Genomic DNA, 21,742 nt, shown 5'->3' with positions numbered 1-21,742 from the left:
TACCGAGAGGGAAGACCATCATGTTCGGTATACGGCTCCGGAGCATCCTACGGCATCTGCAGCAGCATTAGAGCAGCAGTTGGCAAAACTGTGAGACAACGAACTGTTACAAATCGGTTACCTCAAGGACAACTTCGAGGCAGATGCCTCATAGCGTGCACTTCACTGACTTCAAATCACCGTCATTTGCGACTTCGGTGGTGTGAAGCGAGAGCTCGCTGGAGTGCAGCGTGGAGGCCGGTTGTGATTTCTGATGAAAGCTGGTTTTGCTTTGGTGCCAGCGATATCCGTGTGTTGTTTAGGAGGAGGTCGGTTGGGAGCCTGCAGCCAATCGTCTGCTTGCTAGACACACTGGACCTACACCTGGAATTATGGTCTGGAGTGCGGTTTCGTATGACACCAGGAGCACTGTCGTGGTTATCCCACGCACGCTGACTGCAAAACTCTACCTTAATTTGGTGGTTCGACCTGTTGGGCTGTCATTTGTGAGCAGCATTCCAGAGGGAGTTTTCCGACAGGTTAGCGCTCTCCCACATACCGCTGTTGTAACCCAACATGCTCTACAGTGTGTCGACACGTTGCCTGGTCATCTCGATCGCCAGGTCTGTCTCCAACCGAGCACATACGTCATCCACAACCAGCATTACTTGTCCCTGTATTTACTGACATGCTCGGAACTCCATCCCACATGCTGACGTCCGGCACCTGTACAAAACAATGTATGCACGTTTGGATTCTTGCATTCAACAGTCTGGCGGTTACACCGATTGTTGATGCACCAGCGTTTCACATTTACAATTGCTTTCCTCTTGCTTACATTAACCTGCTATCTTGCAATGTTATTCATTTATATATGTTCCAGAGACAACTGTATTCTCGAAATTTCATTACTCCACATTAATTATGTTTTTAAGTTGCGATTTTTTTCCGTCGATGTATATTGCTAACCGGAGACGCAGTAAACCAATTCCATTCGTGCTTATCTAACGGCTTCCAGGGGCAGGAAACATTTGATTCTTAATAAGTCACATACGGTTACTGATCCAATTCAGAAATTTAAAATGCCTTCATTATCTATTCATTAAGAGGTATGATCTTATGTTACAGTATTAACACAATATGACAAGTACTACAGCAAGAAACTTTGTATATATCCTAGGGCAGTGTAACTCACGATGCCCAAATCCCCAGACTGCATTCAACCAGTATTTGAGAATGAGAGCACGTAGCGGTATGCAGCAAACTTTGCACGTAATTTCGAACCTATACGACAGTTTTTCTCGCTGACACCGCTCAACAATATGTTGAAAAGAAGAAAAGTTTATCCCTTACCACATTTCTCTGTTCATGCAGTAAAACTGCAGCATCAAGAACGACATCTTTTATACATATTTTCTTGGTTACATGCTTAATGTGAAATACACTTGTGTGCAAAACATAAGGACGAAACTAACTTTCGCATAGCCCGCATGGCTAGCCGCGCGGTCTAACGGCTGCTTCCCGAGCGGGAAGGCGTGTCGGTCCCCGGCACGAATCGGCCCGGCGGATTAAGTGTCGAGGTCCGGTGTGCCGGCCAGCCTGTGGATGGTTTTTAAGGCGGTTTTCCATCTACCTCGGCGAATGCCACTTATTCCGCTTCCGTCACACTGTGTCAGCAATTGCTACGCAAACACCGTTTCCACGTACGCGTACACCATAATTATTCTACCACGCAAACATTGGGGTGAGACTCGTCTGGTATGACATGTTCCCTGTTGGGTCCACTGGGGGCCGAACCGCACAAAAACCCTGGGTTCGTTGTGAGGCGGCGATGGGGTGGGTGGACTGCTGTAGCCTGTTGTGGGGTTGAGAACCACTGAGGGCTACGACGGGACGAAGCCTCGCCGTCGTTTCTAGGTCCCCAGTTTAATACATACATGCATACAACTTTCGCATGATGTGTCACTGGCAAGTAAAAACGCTCGACAGAAGTTTGACCATACATAGAAAGTACTGCTGCGGTATGGTACGGAATAAAACAGAAAGAAATATGCATGAGACGAGCAGAACTGATATTTTTATTCAAAGACAGCAATTACCATGTAGTCACCGAAATTTTTCATAGTCCCCTGGACATCATAAAAAGGCTGGACATGGTTTTTATCAGGGTGTGTGCTGACCATGGACGGCATTGCATGGTGGGTACCACGCTACCATGCTGCCATGCTGGCCACATTGTAACAACAACGACTCTGTACATATAAGTAATTCTGTTCATCTGATTTTACGATAAACCTGTGTCATTGATGTTCTGATTTCATTTCTTTTTGTTTCATGCCATTATGTTAAGGAAACTGTAAATAAGTTTCAATGTGAATATTAATGTTTATGTCAAATGTCAAGTAATATTGTAATAGAATTGAAATGTAACAAATGTTGAAACTGTTGTAAGATGTTTAAAATCGTAACTGTGCGTCTGGCCCATACGTAGGCAATGTGTTAGGATATGTAGAATGCAAAACCTCGGGTGAATACTCGGGCTGTCAGGGAGCGGTAAAAGGTGGATGGTAGGCGAGCGCGGAAAAATGCGCGCGGGAACTGCACGGCACAACGGGCTCAGTAGTAGTAGTTGGAGTTTGGCACTGGTTTGACCGACACCTTCTGGAGCGAGGTGGCTCTCCTGGAAGACAAAGCTTCACTGAGCCTCGGGTATGCCGTTCCAACGCCCACACAGTATGGCAAAATTCCATAGGCACTAAATAGAAAATTACTGCGACGCTAATAAGAATTAAAGTGCCGATACGTCAAGAGCCATAGCTGTTGTATGTGTGCTCTGTGCCTCGCCATCTCGTCGTCCGCCAACCGCCGCATCGATACCAGCAGGTTGAAACTTTTAGTACTGTATTCGTATGGATCAGAGAGTGAACTGTGTTTGTTTGGTGCAATAATAACCTAAATTTTACCAGAACTTTTCCATCATTTAATTATCCTCACAACTAACCTAAACAGGGTCCTTTCCAAACGTTGTGCAATCCGAGTGTCCCGAAACGAAAATTAAAAATTGTGTTAATAATAATTATTTGCAGACCTAGCTATATTAGAGTGTTGTTTAAAGAAATGTTTTGTCAATGAACCAGTAAATCAATAGCGAAGGTCTAACGGAGTCGAAAGATAACTTTAGTATTGATATAGTAATGAAGTTTATTATTTCGAGACAGATTTAAAGGCATTTAAATGAGCAGTAAATAAGATGAAAAGAGTAGTAACTTATATACTGGAAATCTTGAACGAATAATAAATTCAGTAATCATTTTTTTTAAATACGGCGATCATACCAGTTTCAGCCCCCCCCCCCCCCCAATTCACTTGAATTTTTAAGTGTTCTAAATTAGTTTAACCAGCAAAAGTTAAAGTCAATATAAAAGTCAAAATATACCAGTGTTTATCAAAATTGACATTTTGTGTGTGGCATGAAAGTACAATTTCTAGGATAACGTATGTCCGATTTTAATCAGATTGATACACAGTGTAAAGTTTTGTAGTAAACATTATAGTGTAGTGTTATGTATTCATGGTTTTCTGTATCAGTACAGATCGTGAAACTATCAGTTCAACAGATTTTCTGGTTCTAAAATTCTACTATATTATTCAGTGTTACAACTTGTTGTTTTGTATGAATATATACCAACTTGTACAGGGAAGAAACTCAGTTAATGCCTAATTAGGCTGGCGACCGCATTATTATCACATTGGTAGCATCTTCTGGGTTGCTTTTGGTCCATCCTGACGTGTAATTGCATGTCGGACTTACTTGACGGATCATTGTTATTACAGAGTGGATGTAAGTCTGATTTGCCACCATTCAGGCACACAGGGTCGATATCTATGCGAAAATCCTTTTTCATAAGGTGAATCCCGCTCAGTTACCATAGCACAGGCTTTAACGAGTACTGTGTCACACAGACATTACAACATGTTTAGTAAGAAGTTCTTGTGGTAGGATGTTCCATTCCTCCGTCAGCGGGGTTGACAACTGCTGGATGTCCGCTCCGATAGTTGACTGGTCAGCGTGACGGATTGCCATCCTACGGGCCCGGGTTCGTTTCCCGGCTGGGTCGGGGATATTTTCCGCTCAGGGACTGGGTGTTGTGTTGTCTTCATCATCATTTCATCCCCATCCGGCGCGCAGGTTGCCAAATGTGGCGTGGAATGTAATAAGACCTGCACCAAGGCGGCCAGACCTGCCCCGCAAGGGGCCTCTCGGCCAATGACGACAAACGCTCATTTCCATTTCACAACTGCTGGATGGTCGTTGGTGCATATGGGTGTGCTGTAATACGTCTCACCAATTCATCCCATACGTGTTCGGGGGGTTTAACTTGGGGGAAAGGGCAAGCCAGACGTTTGGCGAAATTCTCTCATTCCAAGAGCTCCTTCATCTGCGCCGTTCGATGCGGTCGTACATTGTAATCCACAAAAGTAAAATCAGGTGCGAAAGCACACCCGAAAATACGCACATGGAGAAGGAGTGTACTACCACAACAACGCTGACCAGTAGTATACTGTGTTCAAAGATCTGGAGGTCAGTACGCCCATGCAACATTATGCCATCCCACACATGTATCGTTCTCGCGACCGTTGCCAGTTTTCCAGACACGCTCAAGTAGCTCCTCAACTAGCATCACGAGGCTGAATGCACTCTCTTCCAGTCCTCTCACCAAGGGAAAATTGATGAGTGTATCAGGAATTAAACTCAGATCCTCCGCTTAGCTGTCAGACATGTTGATCACCAGGCAATGGAGGCGGACGAACTTTAATATATAGCACAGCTGACAGTTACCCGCAACTTCACTAGCGTATCAGTAAAATGAAACGAAATGTGTGTACGGCTTTATTAGACAGGAGAACCTGTTCGGAATGTTCGGCCGCTGGGGCAACTCTTTTTATTGACGTCACTTCAGCGGCTTGTGCGTCGTTGATGATAAAATGGTGACAAGGACAACACACACACACTCTGACAGGGGAAAATACGATACGGCTTGGAATCGATCCTGTGATGAAGGATCAGCAAAGCTAACCAAAAGGCCTCGAGTGGTTTTGTTGCTTATCAGTAGTTTTGAACGAAAAGGAATATTTTGTATTTCGGTGCAGCGCAAATTTTATAAAGTTTGTACGTTTAACAACGTCAGCTCCCCTCACGTTTCTGCCTATTACCAACGACTGCGCTTGCATATAGTAATCAAATGAAGCCTCACTAAAAGTCTCCCCTTTCAACAGAGGTGGACAAAAGTATCCAGACACTGGGAGTAATTATAGGAGTAAACTTAAATGTGTTTTCAACCCAGAACGTATGTTTTATTCCTTACAGGTGTGTAACACATTAGTCAATCTGAACATATGTAGGACAACAAGTAACAAAACTCGCCTTACGTTAAAAAAATCGAAATATACAATGGGCAAAAGTATTCAGACACTGAGCAGTCGGTATTTGGGAATGCGTCAGTTTCTCTTCATTACAGCCCTCAGTCTTTGTGACATGGGGCAAACAACCTTTTTCGTTATATCCGAACCAATATTCACCCATTCTTCTTCTATCAATGCATGCAAATGTCTCAAACTGCTGACATGGCGTGTGGGTAGTCTCGTTCTTAGTTCATTCCAGTTGTTTTCGACAGGACTGAGGTCCGGAGACAGCGGTGGGGTAATGAGGCGATGAGGCCGTGTTGTATAGGATCCACAATTTGACTGTTTCTGCCTTATGCGTAGGATCATTGTCATGTTGCAAATGAAAGTCACCTCCAAGATCCACCTTCTCAGCAGTTTTCGTCAGATTTTGCTTGAGTATGTCGAGATTTTGTTTGAGTATTTGTTCATGATGCCTTCAGTAAAGACAGGCTCACCAACACCTCTGGAAGACATGTATCGCCACACCATCACACTGCCGCCTCCATGTTTGATGGTTGCTTGCATGTTTTTGGGCTCCCACTCTGTGTTTTCTTGACACCACACTAAACTGCGGCCATCCAGGTGGCCGTAGTGGCCGAGCGGTTCTAGGCGCTACAGTCTGGAACCGCGTGACCGCTACGGTCGCAGGTTCGAATCCTGCCTCGGGCATGGATGTGTGTGATGTCCTTAGGTTAGTTAGGTTTAAGTAGTTCTAAGTTCTAGGGGACTGATGACCTCAGAAGTTAAGACCCGTAGTGCTCAGAGCCGTTTGAACCATTTGAATGATCCACGTGGCTCAAAGTAATTTTGCATTCATCACTCCACAGAATCTTGTTCCAAAAGGTCACATCCTTCCCGACAAATTCTTCTGCAAAAACCATCCACTTTTTTGCGTTACATTAACCGGCGAACGGTTAGTGCCTTGGCACTCTGGCATTGTACGCAGCACTGTTCCGGCATCTGAGGACTGTTCTAATACTAACTTCATTACCAGTGCCTTCTGCCAATTCTGCCGCTATAGCAGGGGCAGTTGTCCGCGGGTTGTTTTTCACCATTCGAACTATCTTCCTCTTGTCTCTGTTCCTGATTTTCTGAGGACGCCCCTGTCGTGGACGATTGACGAAAGTTCTTTCTTCTTTCCATTTCTAGACGATACTAAACACGGTTTTTCTGCTTCGGTTGACGACCTTGCCTACTTATGCATATGATTTTCACCACTATGCAGCCGCAGAATAAGCCTTCGCTCTTCCATTGTCGTTTCCCTACCTTTATGGAGCATGACGCCACGTTGTCTTATTTTTTTTGTTTTATTTACACGTCAAGTTCCGTAGGACCAAATTGAGGAGCAAATCTCCAAGGTCATGGAACGTCTCAGTACATGAAATTACAACATAAAAGTAATAACAGATAAAAATAAATGTTCATGAACCTGAAAAAAGTCAGTCCATAAGTTTAAGTAAACACTATCAGCAATACAATAAGAATCAGCTTAATATTTCAAGTAACTCCTCGTCAGAATAGAAGGAGTGACCCATGAGGAAACTCTTCAGTTTCGATTTGAAAGCGCGTGGATTACTGCTAAGATTTTTGAATTCGAGTGGCAGCTGATTGACAATGGATGCAGCAGTATGCAGCACACCTTTTTGCACTAGAGTCCGATCCAAATGCAGGTTTGATTTCTGCCGAGTATTAACTGAGTGAAAGCTGCTTATTCTTGGGAATAAACTAATATAGGTAACAAGAAACGACAATAAGGAATATACATATTGAGAGGCCAATGTCAAAATACCCAGACTCGTGAACAGAGGTCGACAAGAGGTTCGTGAACTCACACCATTTATTGCCCGAATCGTCCGTTTCTGAGCCAAAAATATACTTGTAGAATGGGAAGAGTTACCCCAAAATATAATACCATACGACATAAGCGAATGAAAATAAGCGAAGTAGACTAATTTACGTGTCGAAGTATCACTCACTTTCGATACAGTTCGAATAGTGAAAATGGCAGTATTAAGTCTTTGAACAAGATCCTGAACGTGGGCTTTCCACGACAGCTTACTATCTATCTGAACACCTAGAAATTTGAACTGTTCAGTTTGACTAATCATATGCCCATTCTGTGAAATTGAAACGTCAGGTTTTGTTGAATTGTGTGTTAGAAACTGTAAAAACTGAGCCTTACTGTGATTTAACGTTAGTTTATTTTCTACAAGCCCTGAACTGAGGTCATGTACTGCACTATTTGAAACCGAGCCAATGTTGCGCACAACATCCTTTACTACCAAGCTAGTATCATCAGCAAACAGAAATATTTTAGAGTTACCTGTAATACTAGAGGGCATATCATTTATAAAAAAAGGAACAGTAGTGACCCCAACACTGATCCCAGGGGCACCCCCTACTTGACAGTACCCCACTCAGATCCCACATCACAGCCGTTATCAACATTGTGCATAATGAGCTTTTGCTGCCTGTTGGTAAAGTAAGAGATGAACCAATTGTGAGATACTCCCCGTGTTCCGTAATGGTCCAACTTCTTGAGCAATATTTTCTGATCAACACAATCAAATGCCTTAGTTAAATAAAAAAATACTCCAAGCGTTCGAAACTTTTTGTTTAGCCCATCCAGTACCTCACAGAGAAAAGAGAATATGGCATTTTCAGTTGTTAAACGATTTCTAAAGCCGAACTGTACATTTGATAGCAAATCGTATTATTTAACATGACCAATTATCCTTACATACACAGCCTTTTCAATAACTTTTCCAAACACTGATGGCATAGAAATAGGTCTAAAATTATCTATATTATCCCTTTCTCCCTTTTTATAAAGCGGCTTTACTACTGAGTACTTTAATCGCTCAGGAAACTGACCATTCCTAAAGGAAAAATTACAAATATGGCTAAATACAGGACTAACATGTGCAGCACAGACAGTACTTTAATATTCTGCTAGACACTCCATCATAACCATGAGAGTCCTTAGTCTTCAGTGGTTTAATTATTGACTCAATCTCCCTCTTGTCTGTATCACAGAGGAGTATTTCAGACATCAATCTCGGAAAGGTATTTGCCAAGAAAGTTGTATGATTTCCTGTAGAAACTAAATTTTTATTTAATTCACCAGCAATGTTCAGAAAATGATTGTTAAATACTGTACATATATCTGATTTATCAGTAATATAAATATTTTTATTGCGAACTGACTTTATATCGTCGACCTTGTGCTACTGACCAGACAATTCCTTCACAACTGACCATATGGTTTTAATTTTATCCCGTGAATTAGCAATTCTATTTGCGTACCACATACTCTTTGCCTTCCTAATAACATTTTTAAGCACCTTACAATACTGTAACTCTTCAGGCTTTCCCGGCGATCTAATGACATCTTGGGTTGTCGGGTGTTCTGCCGGATATCAGCGTCGTACTTGCACGATATTTCGGTCACGTAGCTCGTAACCTTCATCAGGTGCGACCTGAGACTGCTCCTCGAGTGGACCTGGTCCAGTATTTATGCCTATGGCCGTCCCCCTCCACCAACGGCTGCAGGCGCTTCCTCTGTGGTCCGCGCCCATTCCCTGCGACCTGCTGGAGCGTTGCTGCTCCGTTTTCCGTCCGCTGCGGTTCTAGGTGTTCCCTCTGTGGTCCGCGCCCACCAACCCCGCTCCTGGGGGTTTCATCTACGGTCTGGGGTACCAAGCGTTCTCCCTGCGGTCCGCGCCCGCTCACCACGACCTGTTGGAGCGTTGCCGCTCCGTTTTTCGTCCACTGCGGCTCTGGATGTTCCCTCTGCGGTCCGCGCCCACCAGTCCCACTTCTGGGTGTTCCATCTTCGGTCTGGTGCTCCTGGCAGTCCGTCAGGGGCTCGTTTTCCATCTCCATGTCTCTGGTTCTTCTGTTTGTGCAGTGTTGCAGCTGGCCCCGTTGCTCCTTTAACAATTCCAGAGCCGGATCCCAGGCTCTGCTTAGCTGGTACCCCGTGTCACGGTTCATAAGATCGTCAGCCATTTTAATTTCTATCGATTCTCTTATAACACTGTCCCAAAATCTGGGTGTTTGTGCTAGAATCCTGGTATCCTCATACTTTGTGGCATGATCTAGTTCTAGACAGTGTTCAGCAATGGTTGACTTAGTCACCTGTCTTAATCTAGTGTGCCTCTGATGTTCTTTGCACCTGATCTCCACAGTTCTTGTCGTCTGGCCAATGTAGGACCTGCCACATTGACAAGGTATATTGTAAATCCCTGGTTTTCGTAACCCCAGGTCGTCTTTGACACTCCCCAGCAGTCCCCCAATCTTGTTGGATGGACAGAAAACACACTTGATATTGTGTTTACGGAGGATCCTACTGATTCTGGCAGAAATAGAGCCAGCATAGGGCAGATATGCCACCTTCTTTGTTTCATCTTGGTCTTCTTCAGTTTGCTGAAGGTGTAGCTATGGGCAGCCCACTGTCCCCTGTGGTTGCCAACATGTTTATGGAGAGTTTTGAGGAGAGGGCATTGGAGACAGCCACATTTAAACCCACATGCTTCTTTAGGTATGTGGATGACACCTTCGTGATCTGGCCACATGGGATGGACAGGCTCAATGAGTTTCTTGAACATCTTAACTCATGCCACCCTAATATCAAGTTCACCATGGAACTGGAGAAGAATGGCCAGCTGCCATTTCTGGATGTACTAGTCCAGAGGAAAGCAGATGGATCAATTGGCCACAGTGTGTACCGAAAACCAACACTCACTGATTTATATCTGCAGGCCAGCAGCTGTCACCACCCTGCACAGAAGAATGGGGTTCTGAAGACTTTGGTCCACAGAGCACATGCCCTGTCAGACCAAGAGAATCTACCTATAGAGATAGAACGTCTCAAAACAGTTTTCTCCAAGAATGGATACACGGACAGACAAATTGAGAGGGCACTCCAACCAGCCACCATACCACAGGTTCCTGAAGAAGACCAAGATGAAACAAAGAAGGTGGCATATCTGCCCTATGCTGGCTCTATTTCTGCCAGAATCAGTAGGATCCTCCGTAAACACAATATCAAGTGTGTTTTCTGTCCATCCAACAAGATTGGGGGACTGCTGGGGAGTGTCAAAGACGACCTGGGGTTACGAAAACCAGGGATTTACAATATACCTTGCCAATGTGGCAGGTCCTACATTGGCCAGACGACAAGAACTGTGGAGATCAGGTGCAAAGAACATCAGAGGCACACTAGATTAAGACAGGTGACTAAGTCAGCCATTGCTGAACACTGTCTAGAACTAGATCATGCCATGAAGTATGAGGATACCAGGATTCTAGCACAAACACCCAGATTTTGGGACAGTGTTATAAGAGAATCGATAGAAATTAAAATGGCTGACGATCTTATGAACCGTGACACGGGGTACCAGCTAAGCAGAGCCTGGGATCCGGCTCTGGAATTGTTAAAGGAACAACGGGGCCAGCTGCAACACTGCACAAACAGAAGAACCAGAGACATGGAGATGGAAAACGAGCCCCTGACGGACTGCCAGGAGCACCAGACCGAAGATGGAACACCCAGAAGTGGGACTGGTGGGCGCGGACTGCAGAGGGAACATCCAGAGCCGCAGTGGACGAAAAACGGAGCGGCACGCACGCACGCACTTTACTTGCGAGCAATCCTTGCTCGTGAAGGGGCAGGATGAGCATTGGGTGCTATTCCTGCTAATATTTACTTACATGGTACGGGAGGGAACTGGCGTAGCATCCATTGGCTGTTGCGAGTTTTTATGCTCGTAACAGGTCGGGCCAACGTGTGGTCGGCCTGTGGTGTGTTTGGTGGCCAAGTGCCTGGATTAGCCTATTTTGAGACCTGTTGGCCTCTACATAAAACTGTCTCGCTGTTTGTCGGAAGCGATCTCTCAGCAGAGGTATACCAGTTTGTTGGTGTAGCTGGGCAGTTGGATATCGCCAGGGTAGACGGAGGGCGAGCCGAAGTGCTCGGTTCTGCACCCTCTGGAGTTCAACAATGTGGGTTTCGGCCGCATTTCCCCACACCACGGCAGCATACTGCAGCACCGGGCGAACCAGTACCAGGTATAGGGTGATGCCGTGGCGAGGGGGAAGCGTCGAAGTCGGGTTGAGTAGGGGGTACAGGACACGAAGACGCCCTGCAGCTCTACCCTTTACCTCCTGTATGTGGGAGCGCCATGTTAACCGCTGGTCTAGGGTTACCCCGAGATATTTGGCCGTTTTACACCACGGGATGGGGCCTCCCGTGATCGTCACCGGCTCTAAGTCAGGTGGCAGCACTCTTTTGGTGAATATTACTGCCTGGCTTTTGGCGGCGTTAAATTTCAGCCGCCATTTCGTGGACCAGCTTCCTAAAGCCTCACACCGTAGCTGGAGACGCCGTCTCATGTCCTGCAAGTTCATGCTCCGGACGAGCAGCGCAGTGTCGTCGGCATATAATGCGAGCGACACCCGCGCTACCCGTGGAGCATCTGCAGTGTAGAGGGAGTACAGCAGGGGGCCGAGTACGGACCCCTGCGGCACTCCAGCCTGTATCGGTCGTTGAGTTGACACTCCCTCCTCAAGACGCACATGAAAGGTCCGGTTTCCGAGGTAGGACTTCAGTAGCACCCCGTGCGACGTCGGGACCCCGTGCACGAATAGTTTGTACACGAGGCCGTCGTGCCACACGGAGTCGAACGCCCTAGAGACGTCCAGGAACACCGCCCCAAGGTATTCCCGGGTCTCTAGGGCTCTCATGGCTTCCTCCACGACACGCATGAGTTGGTGTGCTGTGGAGTGGCCCCTGCGAAAACCGAACTGTTCATCAGGAAGCAGATGTTCCGCCTCCACGTGTCTGAGGAGGCGTTTGGCGTAGAGGTGCTCGAATACTTTCGAGAGTATGGGCAGGAGGCTGATCGGGCGGTAGGAGGCCGCCAGACGGGGGTCCTTGTCTGTCTTTGGGATTGCTACCACTTCCGCGTGTTTCCACTCGGAAGGGTAGATTCCCGTGTCGCGTGTCGCGTGGATCTGCACGGAGATAACTTTGCCTCCGATGTATGATGGAGTTCGCAGCAGTTAATGCTTTGCCTCCCATGCATGCTGATGTTGCGTCTTCATATGTGGGATGTCTTCTTGGGTGTCTCCTCAGCACAGGTCTGCAGAGCCAGCTATATAGCGAGCAGGTGTGGCCAGCGGGTGGTGACGCTGCGCGGCAGTTTGCGGCCCAGCGTCCGGATTTCGGCGTTGTGCGACCGGCCAGCACGGTCGTAAAAGGTGCGGGCGGTCGTCTGGAAGAGGTCACGGAGCAGAGGTACTTCCGCGACGTCGTGAAGATGAGCGGTGGGAAAATCGTAAGGCAGGTGTAAGGCGAGCCGAAGGATGCGGTTCTGCAGTGTCTCCAGCTTCTTCAGGTTCGTGTCGGCGGCGTTCCCCCAGACGACCGCGGCGTATTGGAGTACAGGACGGAGCAGCGCCTTGTACAGGGTGATGCCCAGCCGCGGTGGTAGTTGGGAGTCGGGGTTCAGCAACGGGTACAGGGTGCGGAGCCGGTTCCGCACTTTGGCCTTCACTTCGCGGATATGCGGAACCCACGTGAGTCGGCGGTCGATGGTGACGCCGAGGTAATGCGCCGTTGGGCGCCACGGGACAGGGCTTCCACCGACGGTGAGCGGTTGAAAACCTGCAGGAACAAGGCGCCTGGTGACGATCAGGAACTGGGTCTTGACACCGTTGAATTGGAGACGCCACTTGACTGCCCAGGCTGCCAGGGTGTCAACGGCGAGCTGCAGACGGCGGCGCATGACGGCGGCATTGAGGCTCCTGGTATAGAGAGCCGTGTCATCCGCGTACAGGGCGAGCCGCACACGGTCGATCTTCGGCGCATCAGACGTGTACAGCGAGTACAGGAGTGGCCCCAAGACCGAGCCCTGTGGCACACCGGCGTTGATGCGGCGGACGGAGGACAAGCCCTGCGCGGCCCGCACATGGAAGGTCCGATCGGCAAGATAGGAAGCGATGAGACGTACGTGCGACGTCGGGACCCCAAGTTCAAACAGTTTGAACAAGAGTCCGCGGTGCCACACACTGTCGAAAGCGCGCGACACGTCCAAGAACACCGCGCCGAAGAACTCGCGCTGCTCGAGGGCGACGAACGCATCTTCCACCAGCCGAAGGAGTTGATGAACGGCCGAGTGGCCCCTGCGAAATCCGAACTGCTCTTCGGGCAGGAGGCCTTCCTCGTCGACGTGGCGCTGCAGCCGCCTGATGTACACCCTTTCAAAGACCTTGGAGACGGCCGGCAGTAAACTAATAGGTCTGTGGTTCACGGGATGCCGCAGATCCTTCCCCATCTTCGGAATCGCCACGATTTCTGCATGCTTCCAGGACTGAGGAAAACTGCAGGACCGGAGGATGACATTAAAAACGTCGGCAAGATGAGTGGTAGCCACGGGCGGCAACTTCTGAAGTAGGGCGTTAGAAACTTCGTCTGGGCCCGCAGCTTTCCTGGGGTTCAGGGCACGCAGGATGGAAGACACCTCCTCCGCCGTTGTCTCCTCAATGACGTCGTCGTCGTCGCGTGCCTCCAGGTAGCGTGGGAGCCGGTCAGCAACCAGGGCGTCGTGGACAGCGTCAGCTGGGTCTTCGATAGGCGTAAACGCGGCCTCAAGACGTCTGCGAGGGCATCAGCCTTCGCAGATGGTTCGCAGACAGCCTGACCATGAACCAGCAGCGGAGGGATGCGTTGCGTGCGGCGGAGGAAACGCTTCGCCGTCTGCCAGGCTGAGCCGTCTTCAAGACAAAGAGTGGCGACCTTGTTGTTCCAGTCGCGGTTGCGATGGTTGTCGATGGCGGCCCTGATGTCCCGACGCATCCTGTTGAGAAGGCGCTTCGTGTTGGCATGTCTCGTCCGCTGCCACTCCCGGTAGACCCGGTTCTTCTCAGTGATGGCCGCAAGGATGTCCGGCGGCAGCTGGCGGGAGTAGTCAGGCGGAGGGCGAGGTCGGGGCGGCGTCGCTATAGCGGCAGCGTCGATCGTCGATGCCGCGAAGTGCAGAAGTGCTTCGTCCGCTCCAGCTTCCGCAGGGGGCGGCGCGGCGGCGAGTGCGTCACGGCTTCTTGAAACCTGTCCCAGTCGATGCCAGCAAGTGAGATACCTCGCCTGGGCTGCTGAAGGGCATCTAGGTCGATATCAAAAACCACAGGGACATGATCCGAAGACAGCGCCGTCCTCGTCGTGGCGGTGATCTGAAGAGGGACGCCCTTGACGACCGCGATGTCAATTATATCTGGGAGGCCACGGGCAGGGAAGATCGTCGGGTCGTACGGCCCCACCACAAGCGCATGGTGACGTTCCGCTACCCGGAGCAGGCAGCGGCCAGCGGCATTGGTGATCCTGGAGTTCCAGGAGACATGTTTACTGTTGAAGTCCCCGGCGACGAACACCGGCCCCCTCATGGAGAGCAGAGCACCGATGTCAGCAGGGTCCAGGGGACGAGACGGCGGCCGATAGGCCGCGACGAACGTGATGGCGCCCGCCGAGGTGTGAACGACGACACCAGTGGCCTCCAGCGTTGCCAGTGGTGGAAGTTGTATCACATGGTGACGAATGCCAGTGCGGACGTAGACGGCTGTCCCTCCACCCGCCGTCAATCGATCGGTGCGATAGCTGGAGTAGTTCGCCGCCCTGACGTCGACCCCAGGCTTCAGGTGTGTTTCATTGATAAGGCAGACGTCGACGGCTTCATCTCGGAGAAATTGGCGTAGTTCGCCAGCTTGAGTGCGGATGCCGTTGGCGTTCCACGCGACGACCGTGAGCCCTCTAACGCTGCCCATGGTGTGGCTGGTGAGTGTTGACAGCGGTCGGGGCCGGAGAGGCCATCGGCACTGCAGCGGTGAGTTGCTGCGACAGGACTTCAATCAACTTCGTAGCACTGGTCACCAGGGCTGTGAGCTGCGCGACGAGGTTGGCCAGGTCGGCGGTGGAGGCAGCTGGCGCGGCCCCGGCGCTGGAGGGGGGAGGCGTGGCTGCTTCGCTGTGAGAGCCCACCTGGGGCTGCTCGACGGACGGTGCCAAGCGCTGGGTACCCACAGGGCGATGACCCCCGCGCCGGCGGTTGGCGGGGCGCGGTCCGGCTGACGTCCCGGGAAAGGCAGTACCCGGTGCCGCCACTGGCAGCTGTGGTGGAGGTGTAGGAGCCTCAGGTGTCGGCACGGCCTCGGATGCGGCGGGAGCGGGAGCAACCGACGCAGCCGGGGCGGCGGAGGGCGTCCCAGACGTTGCCGCCGCGAAAGAGACGCCTGGTCGTCTCGTTGCTGGCTTCTTCTGATGTGGCGCTGGTGTTTGGCCACGTTGTCGAGCGATGGCACGCTTCCACACCTCACACCCACGATAACTGGCCACGTGAGAACCGCCGCAGAGTGCACATGTAGGCTTCTCGGTGGGCGGACGGGGGCACGCACTTCCTGCATGAGCGCCGGCGCATTTAACGCATCTGTCCGGCATAGAGCAGTGGCGCGCGACGTGATTGATCCCCTGGCAGCGAAAGCACTGCACAGGGCCTCTCCGGGAGCGAAGATCCTCGGTCTGAACCGAAACGTCGGCGACCCGCGTCAATTGATAGAGTTTGCGGTTCTCCACGGTGTCAGAGCAGACGACCAGGAAGAGCGGCATATCTTCACGTGATTTTGGCGACTTCATCTTCACGACGGTCCGGATGTAGAAGCCCAGGTCAGCGAGTTCACGATGCAGGTGATCGGCTTCCATGTTGAACGGGAGGTCGCGGAAGACAATCTTCAGGACCTTGTCGGGTGCGGAAGCGTGGGTATAGAAAGGGAGACCACGCTCAGACGCCTCCTGAGTGACCCGGCGATAGTCATCGGCAGTGCGGAGTGTGACCCTGTACAGGTCACGCCCTGCAGGCTTCACTGTGTACACGGCCGTTGTCCAGCTGCGCAACAACTTCTGCAGTTCCCCATAGGGCGGCCGAAACTGGAGGACCACCGGCGGAAGATGGGAGTCTTTCTTCGGCGCAGGAACGCGCGGCGTCGGTTCCGGTGCGTCATCGAGCGCGTCGAATGAGTTGGCGACGGCAGTTGGAGGCGTCGTCGACGACAGCATGCGTCTTGCAGTTCGCCGGGCCGGGACAAAACCGTCGGCATCAGGGGCGAAATCTTGCTTGGCTCTCTTCTCAATCGGCGAGCTGCGAGCAGCGGCCGTCGCAGGTGTTGCCCTCCTCTTCTGTTTCCCGCTGCGTCCGCGTGGCTGAGGGGCGGTAGAGCTCTCATCTTCAGAATCTGGCAGCGGAGCAGACAGCGCAGTCTTCAACGTTTCCGGAGTAGTGTCCGTCAAATCCATAGCCATAGCAGTGGTCGTCATAAGTGGGGGGCCAGATGGGGCCGCCGACCGCGCAAGCGCGGCCGGACGGCGATCTGCCACACCCTTCGCGTCGCTAGCAGGCGCAGGTACGTCCTTCTCGCGGCTGCACATCTCAGCGACTGGGGGTAGATTCCCGTGTGCAGGATGGTGTTGAAAATAACGCTCCAACAGGTCGTGGTGAGCGGGCGCGGACCACCGGGGGAACGCTTGGTACCCCAGACCGTAGATGAAACCCCCAGGAGCGGGGTTGGTGGGCGCGGACCGCAGAGGGAACACCTAGAACCGCAGCGGACGGAAAACGGAGCAGCAACGCTCCAGCAGGTCGCAGGGAATGGGCGCGGACCACAGAGGAAGCACCTGCAGCCGTTGGTGGAGGGGGAAGGCCATAGGCATAAATACTGGACCAGGTCCACTCGAGGAGCAGTCTCAGGTCGCACCTGATGAAGGTTACGAGCTACGTGACCGAAATATCGTGCAAGTACGACACTGATATCCGGCAGAACACCCGACAACCCAAGATGACCTTACAATACTATTTGTAATGGGCTACTGTAGCTTGATTATGACTACTTCTAACATTTTTATATAATTCCCGCTTTGTTCTACGTGATATCCTTATCATACTAGTCAGCCACCCAGGCTACCCATTACTGCTAGTACCCCGTTTAGAATTTTCTAATGGAAAGCAACTCCCAAAGAACGTGACAAATGTGTTATGGAAAGCATTGTATTTATCATATATGTTATCAGCACTATAAACATCCTGCCATTCTTGTTCCTTGACAAGTTTTAAAAAACTCTCTATTGCTGTTGGATTAACTTTCCTACATAGTTTGTAATTAAATATGACATTGGTTTGAGTACAAAAGCCTTTTAGTGTTAAAATTTGTGCATCATGGTCTGAAAGGCCATTCACGCTTTTACTAACACGTCTTTTCTGACGTGACCTGTGCTTTCCTGTACATTACGAGACAGCTGCCTTTGTACACTGACTACTTGCTGCCGCCGAGTTGTGCTTTCAGAATGCGGTTACCTTGTCAAGCGGGGTGGGAGATGGGGGGTCTGATTACTTTTGTCCCGCGTGAAACACACACCTGTGATGGTAACACAGAACTAATCGTTCCATGTACAGGGTATGGTGACATTCGCATAGTCGACGTCTTTTGAAATATTCCCTGCATTATGGCACATATGGAGATAAACATTCCGTGTATGTATCAGTCACAATTGACCCTGAGATACGCATGTGACTTGTGTCTGAATACTTTTGTCCGCCTCTGTATGTGTAAAGGCACGCTGGCTCTCTGTTTGTCACACAGAATTTAATGGACGTCGTTGTGAATCTTCAGGCATCTCAGGAGCTATAAGACAAGCGTGACACTTAGCAGCTAAAATGCAACGGGCTTGTGACTGATATAGGCATAAAAGTACGGATTAAACACGTTGAGGATTGTTTAAGTACTGTATTCGTTGCACTGCACCGTATTATGTAGAACACATCAAACAATGAAAGTATTTTCACAAATATAAATTTCAAAAGTCAGAGAGTAAATAGCTACTTAAATTATCGTTCCACAATGCGCGTTACATTTTTCACATCAATAAATATCGTCTACTTCACGTTTCCTAAAATAGCCTATGTTCTTCCTCAGTGGGCGAGCTATCTCCACATCAAATTTCATCAAAATAGGTTCAGAGGTTTAATCGTGAAAGCGTAATAAACAGAGTTACTTTCGCATTTATAACATTAGTATGGATAAAAACTTCCCTCCATCACGCACTCCACTGTCATTCTCGGGACCTATAACTAAACACATACAAGCAGATTAAAAAATTCTGGATATAACTTGGCCAGACGTTATATGGCATTACTTAGTAAATTAACCTTGATGAAGAATGCATTTTAGGTCTCTGCAGCGGAGTGTGCGCTTCCTAGCAGATTAAAACTGTGTACCAGACAGGTATTCGAGCTAGGGACCTACGCTTCGGGCTGACGCCTGCTCAACCAGCTGAGCTATCCACGCACGACTAAAGACCCCTCCTCAAGCCGTACTTCTGACCGTACCTCATCTCCTACGTTCCAAACTGCATATGAGGGTTCCTGCGTAACTTAGGAGACTAACACTCCTGGAAGAAAGGATTGTTGGGCAGACATGGCTTAGCCACAGCCTGGGGGATTCTTTTCGGAATTAATTTTCACGATAGAGCGGACCGCTGTTATGATACTTCCTGTCAGATTAAAATTGTCTGCCAGACTGGGACTCGGCCCCGGGAAGTTTGCCTTTCCCTGGCAAGTGCTGTACCAACTGAGAAACCCGAGCACGATTAGTGACTCCGCCGCACAGCCTTACCTCCGCCAGTATCTCATCTTCTGCTTCCACACTTTACAGGCAAAAGTTTCAGATCCGAAACCCGGTCAGGTCTACAGTATTAATCCGCCAGGAAGTTTCAACCTTGATTAACTTGTGAAAGCTTGTAGGTAGAACTCGAACTCATCCTAATAGATGAACTTAAGTAACTACTATTAAATGTGTCAGATGCTAAAGTTACACTAAGGTGGTTTCTCAAAATGTTTTAACCAGCACCTTGAAAAAATCAGTCTGTGATCGTGAAACTTAATGATGTTATTAGCCTCTTATGCTTATTCACTCTTCAATGAGACACATTTTTCCGAACGATGAACGACTCTGCGAAGACGTTTGTAGGTCTGCATTTTGGCTGTTCACGAAAAGTTCCACCTCGAGAATCACCCCGTCGTCATACTGGACATACCTGCTGTGTTCTGGTTTCTTCATTCCAGGAAACAGTAAGAACTTACTGGGTTAGAAGACAGCAGAATTTGGAGGTTTAGGCAAAATTTGATAGCCCAGTGAAGCAGCATCTGTGACTGGTCTTGTGCAGAATTAGCTGGGACGTTGTCATGGAGGTAAAAACGATGCTTTCGACGTGTTCCCACTCGACACTTCTACCTGACAGCCACCTGTATCCTTGTCAACAGATTTCGGTAGTATGCACCTGTCATAGTATGCACAGTACGAGCATAATCTGTGAGTACCGTACCACGGCTGACCCAAAAACACTCAGCATAACTTTTCCCTTTGATGGCCCAGCACCCGTCCATGGTGATTCAGTGGCTAATGAAGTCATTTGGATTGGCATGACACAAATGCAACATTTCTGCTACTGTCCGATTTGAATGGGTGTGAGAAGGCGTCAAACTTTGCGAACTGCGACCTTTCTTATGTTCACAATGTTGAAACTGGTCCGTAATCAATTATCATGTTTTCCACAATTGCCTCGGTTCTAATACGGTGGAAGTCAGAGCGTCCACTTCTCCTGCGATTCCTGATTTTTCTTCCTTAGAGACGGTCTGCCGCTTCGTTCTTCGGGACTCAGACTAGCCTGGCCACGCTGTGCGTCAGCTCCAGCTAACTACTGTGTCACCTGATGGTGCATTTTTGTCGTACACTTCAACCAACTCGGTATGAATTATTTCAGTATTGTTCCCCTTGAAGACGCAGAAAACATTTTATCAATTGTCTGTACTACTTTGTTTTGGCTCCTCTGGCGGTGCGCTAGGGTACTGTGGAACGGCGATTTCGGCTTGTACCAGGGCTAAAGACATCTGTTTACAAATAAACAAAAATAAATTACTCAGATTTTTTTGATGACTACATAAACCTAATAACTACATTCGCAAAACAGTCAGAGCGGGATTGTTATCGCCGTCAAGACGTCTTGGATAATACTTCAGATAAGATGGCAGTCGCAAGCCAGACTGAGGACATCTCGTAATTAATCTCCTACATGGACAATGATGAATTTCATCTACTTGAACGGTACTGATTTTAATATGGGGTAAAGCTTGCGTTGCACAAATTATTGACGGCTGGACACCGAGCTGAGCCCCGATGGTTGATGTAATGCGGAATTATTGATAATACAGCTTTCAAGACAGTCATACGAACTTGCTTCTTCTGACCAAAAATATCTTGCATATATAGCTGGCAGTAAGAATGATAACTTTTGTCATAAAATTTTAGCTTGCAGGGCGCCATACACATATCAATACATGTAAACCCCGCCAGATTGGGTAAACAAAAAAAGAAAACAGAAAATTACCTAACTGGATCGTTAAAAGCTTCACAGTCCAATCACATTAATGTGAACATCGCCTATGTTCGACGTAAACATGCAATAACCACTCACAAACAGCAAATGGCAGCACTAGCAGCGGAGGGCATCTAAAGCTGGTCAGGGGGACCTGAAAAACAGTGCAGTCGTTGTATTAACGCAGAAACGGAGTGACGTTCAGAAGGGCATGATCATTGTCTTTCGGAACAAGGATGAAAGCATTTCCGAAACGGCTAATATTATGTAAACTGTTCAGTGCCGCCATGATTGGAGAAGGCAAAAGAGCGCTATCCAAGACTGGTGCCAAGACAATTGTGTTGGATGACAGGGGTGAACGACGGCTACGGAGGTGTGTACGGGCGAATACAAGTGTAACCGTTGAGCAACTGACCACCCAGATTAACCAAGGGGCTAGCAACAGTCTCGTCTCAACGGCCGTACATAGTTCGTTGCTGCGTATGGAACTCCGCGACAAGTCCCTGGTTCATGGACCCATCCTGACTGCTGTCCAGCGGCGACGAAGGCTGGAATTGACACGCAAATACCGGAACTGAACATCCACTGAGTGGCGACAGGTGGACTTTTCAGATGAATCGCGTTCTGTGCCCCATCGTACAGTGGTCTTTGGGCTGTACAGCGTGAAACGTCCGAAAGCAACTATTGTCGGAATGTTCCAGATTGGAGGAGGCAGCGTTATGGTCTGTGGAAAGTTTTCGTGGCATTCTCTAGGTGATCTTGTCATTCTGTAAGGCCAGCGGATAAACACAAGTATGCATCTATCCTTGGCGACCATGTCCACTCCTACATGCAGTTTGGTTT

At 49.1% G+C, this 21,742-nt stretch overlaps 1 protein-coding gene across 1 annotated transcript in view; it reads right to left on the bottom strand.

The window, feature by feature from the left end:
• Positions 1-16,900, bottom strand: part of LOC126233170 (nascent polypeptide-associated complex subunit alpha, muscle-specific form-like) — an 85,769-nt gene extending 68,869 nt beyond the window's left edge. Inside the window, exons 1-2 of the mRNA XM_049942850.1 lie at positions 16,023-16,900; positions 15,353-15,806 (exon numbers count right to left, since the gene is read on the bottom strand). Of these exons, the coding sequence (XP_049798807.1) occupies positions 15,353-15,806; positions 16,023-16,900 (1,332 nt within the window). The remainder of the gene's footprint in view (positions 1-15,352; positions 15,807-16,022) is intronic.
• Between the last annotated feature and the right edge of the window lie 4,842 nt (positions 16,901-21,742).

The sequence above is a fragment of the Schistocerca nitens genome, chromosome 1 (assembly GCF_023898315.1).
Source record: "Schistocerca nitens isolate TAMUIC-IGC-003100 chromosome 1, iqSchNite1.1, whole genome shotgun sequence".
Taxonomy (NCBI): domain Eukaryota; kingdom Metazoa; phylum Arthropoda; class Insecta; order Orthoptera; family Acrididae; genus Schistocerca; species Schistocerca nitens.
The sequence above is the reverse complement of the archived record's forward strand: the minus strand, read 5'-3'. Positions and strand labels throughout refer to the sequence as shown.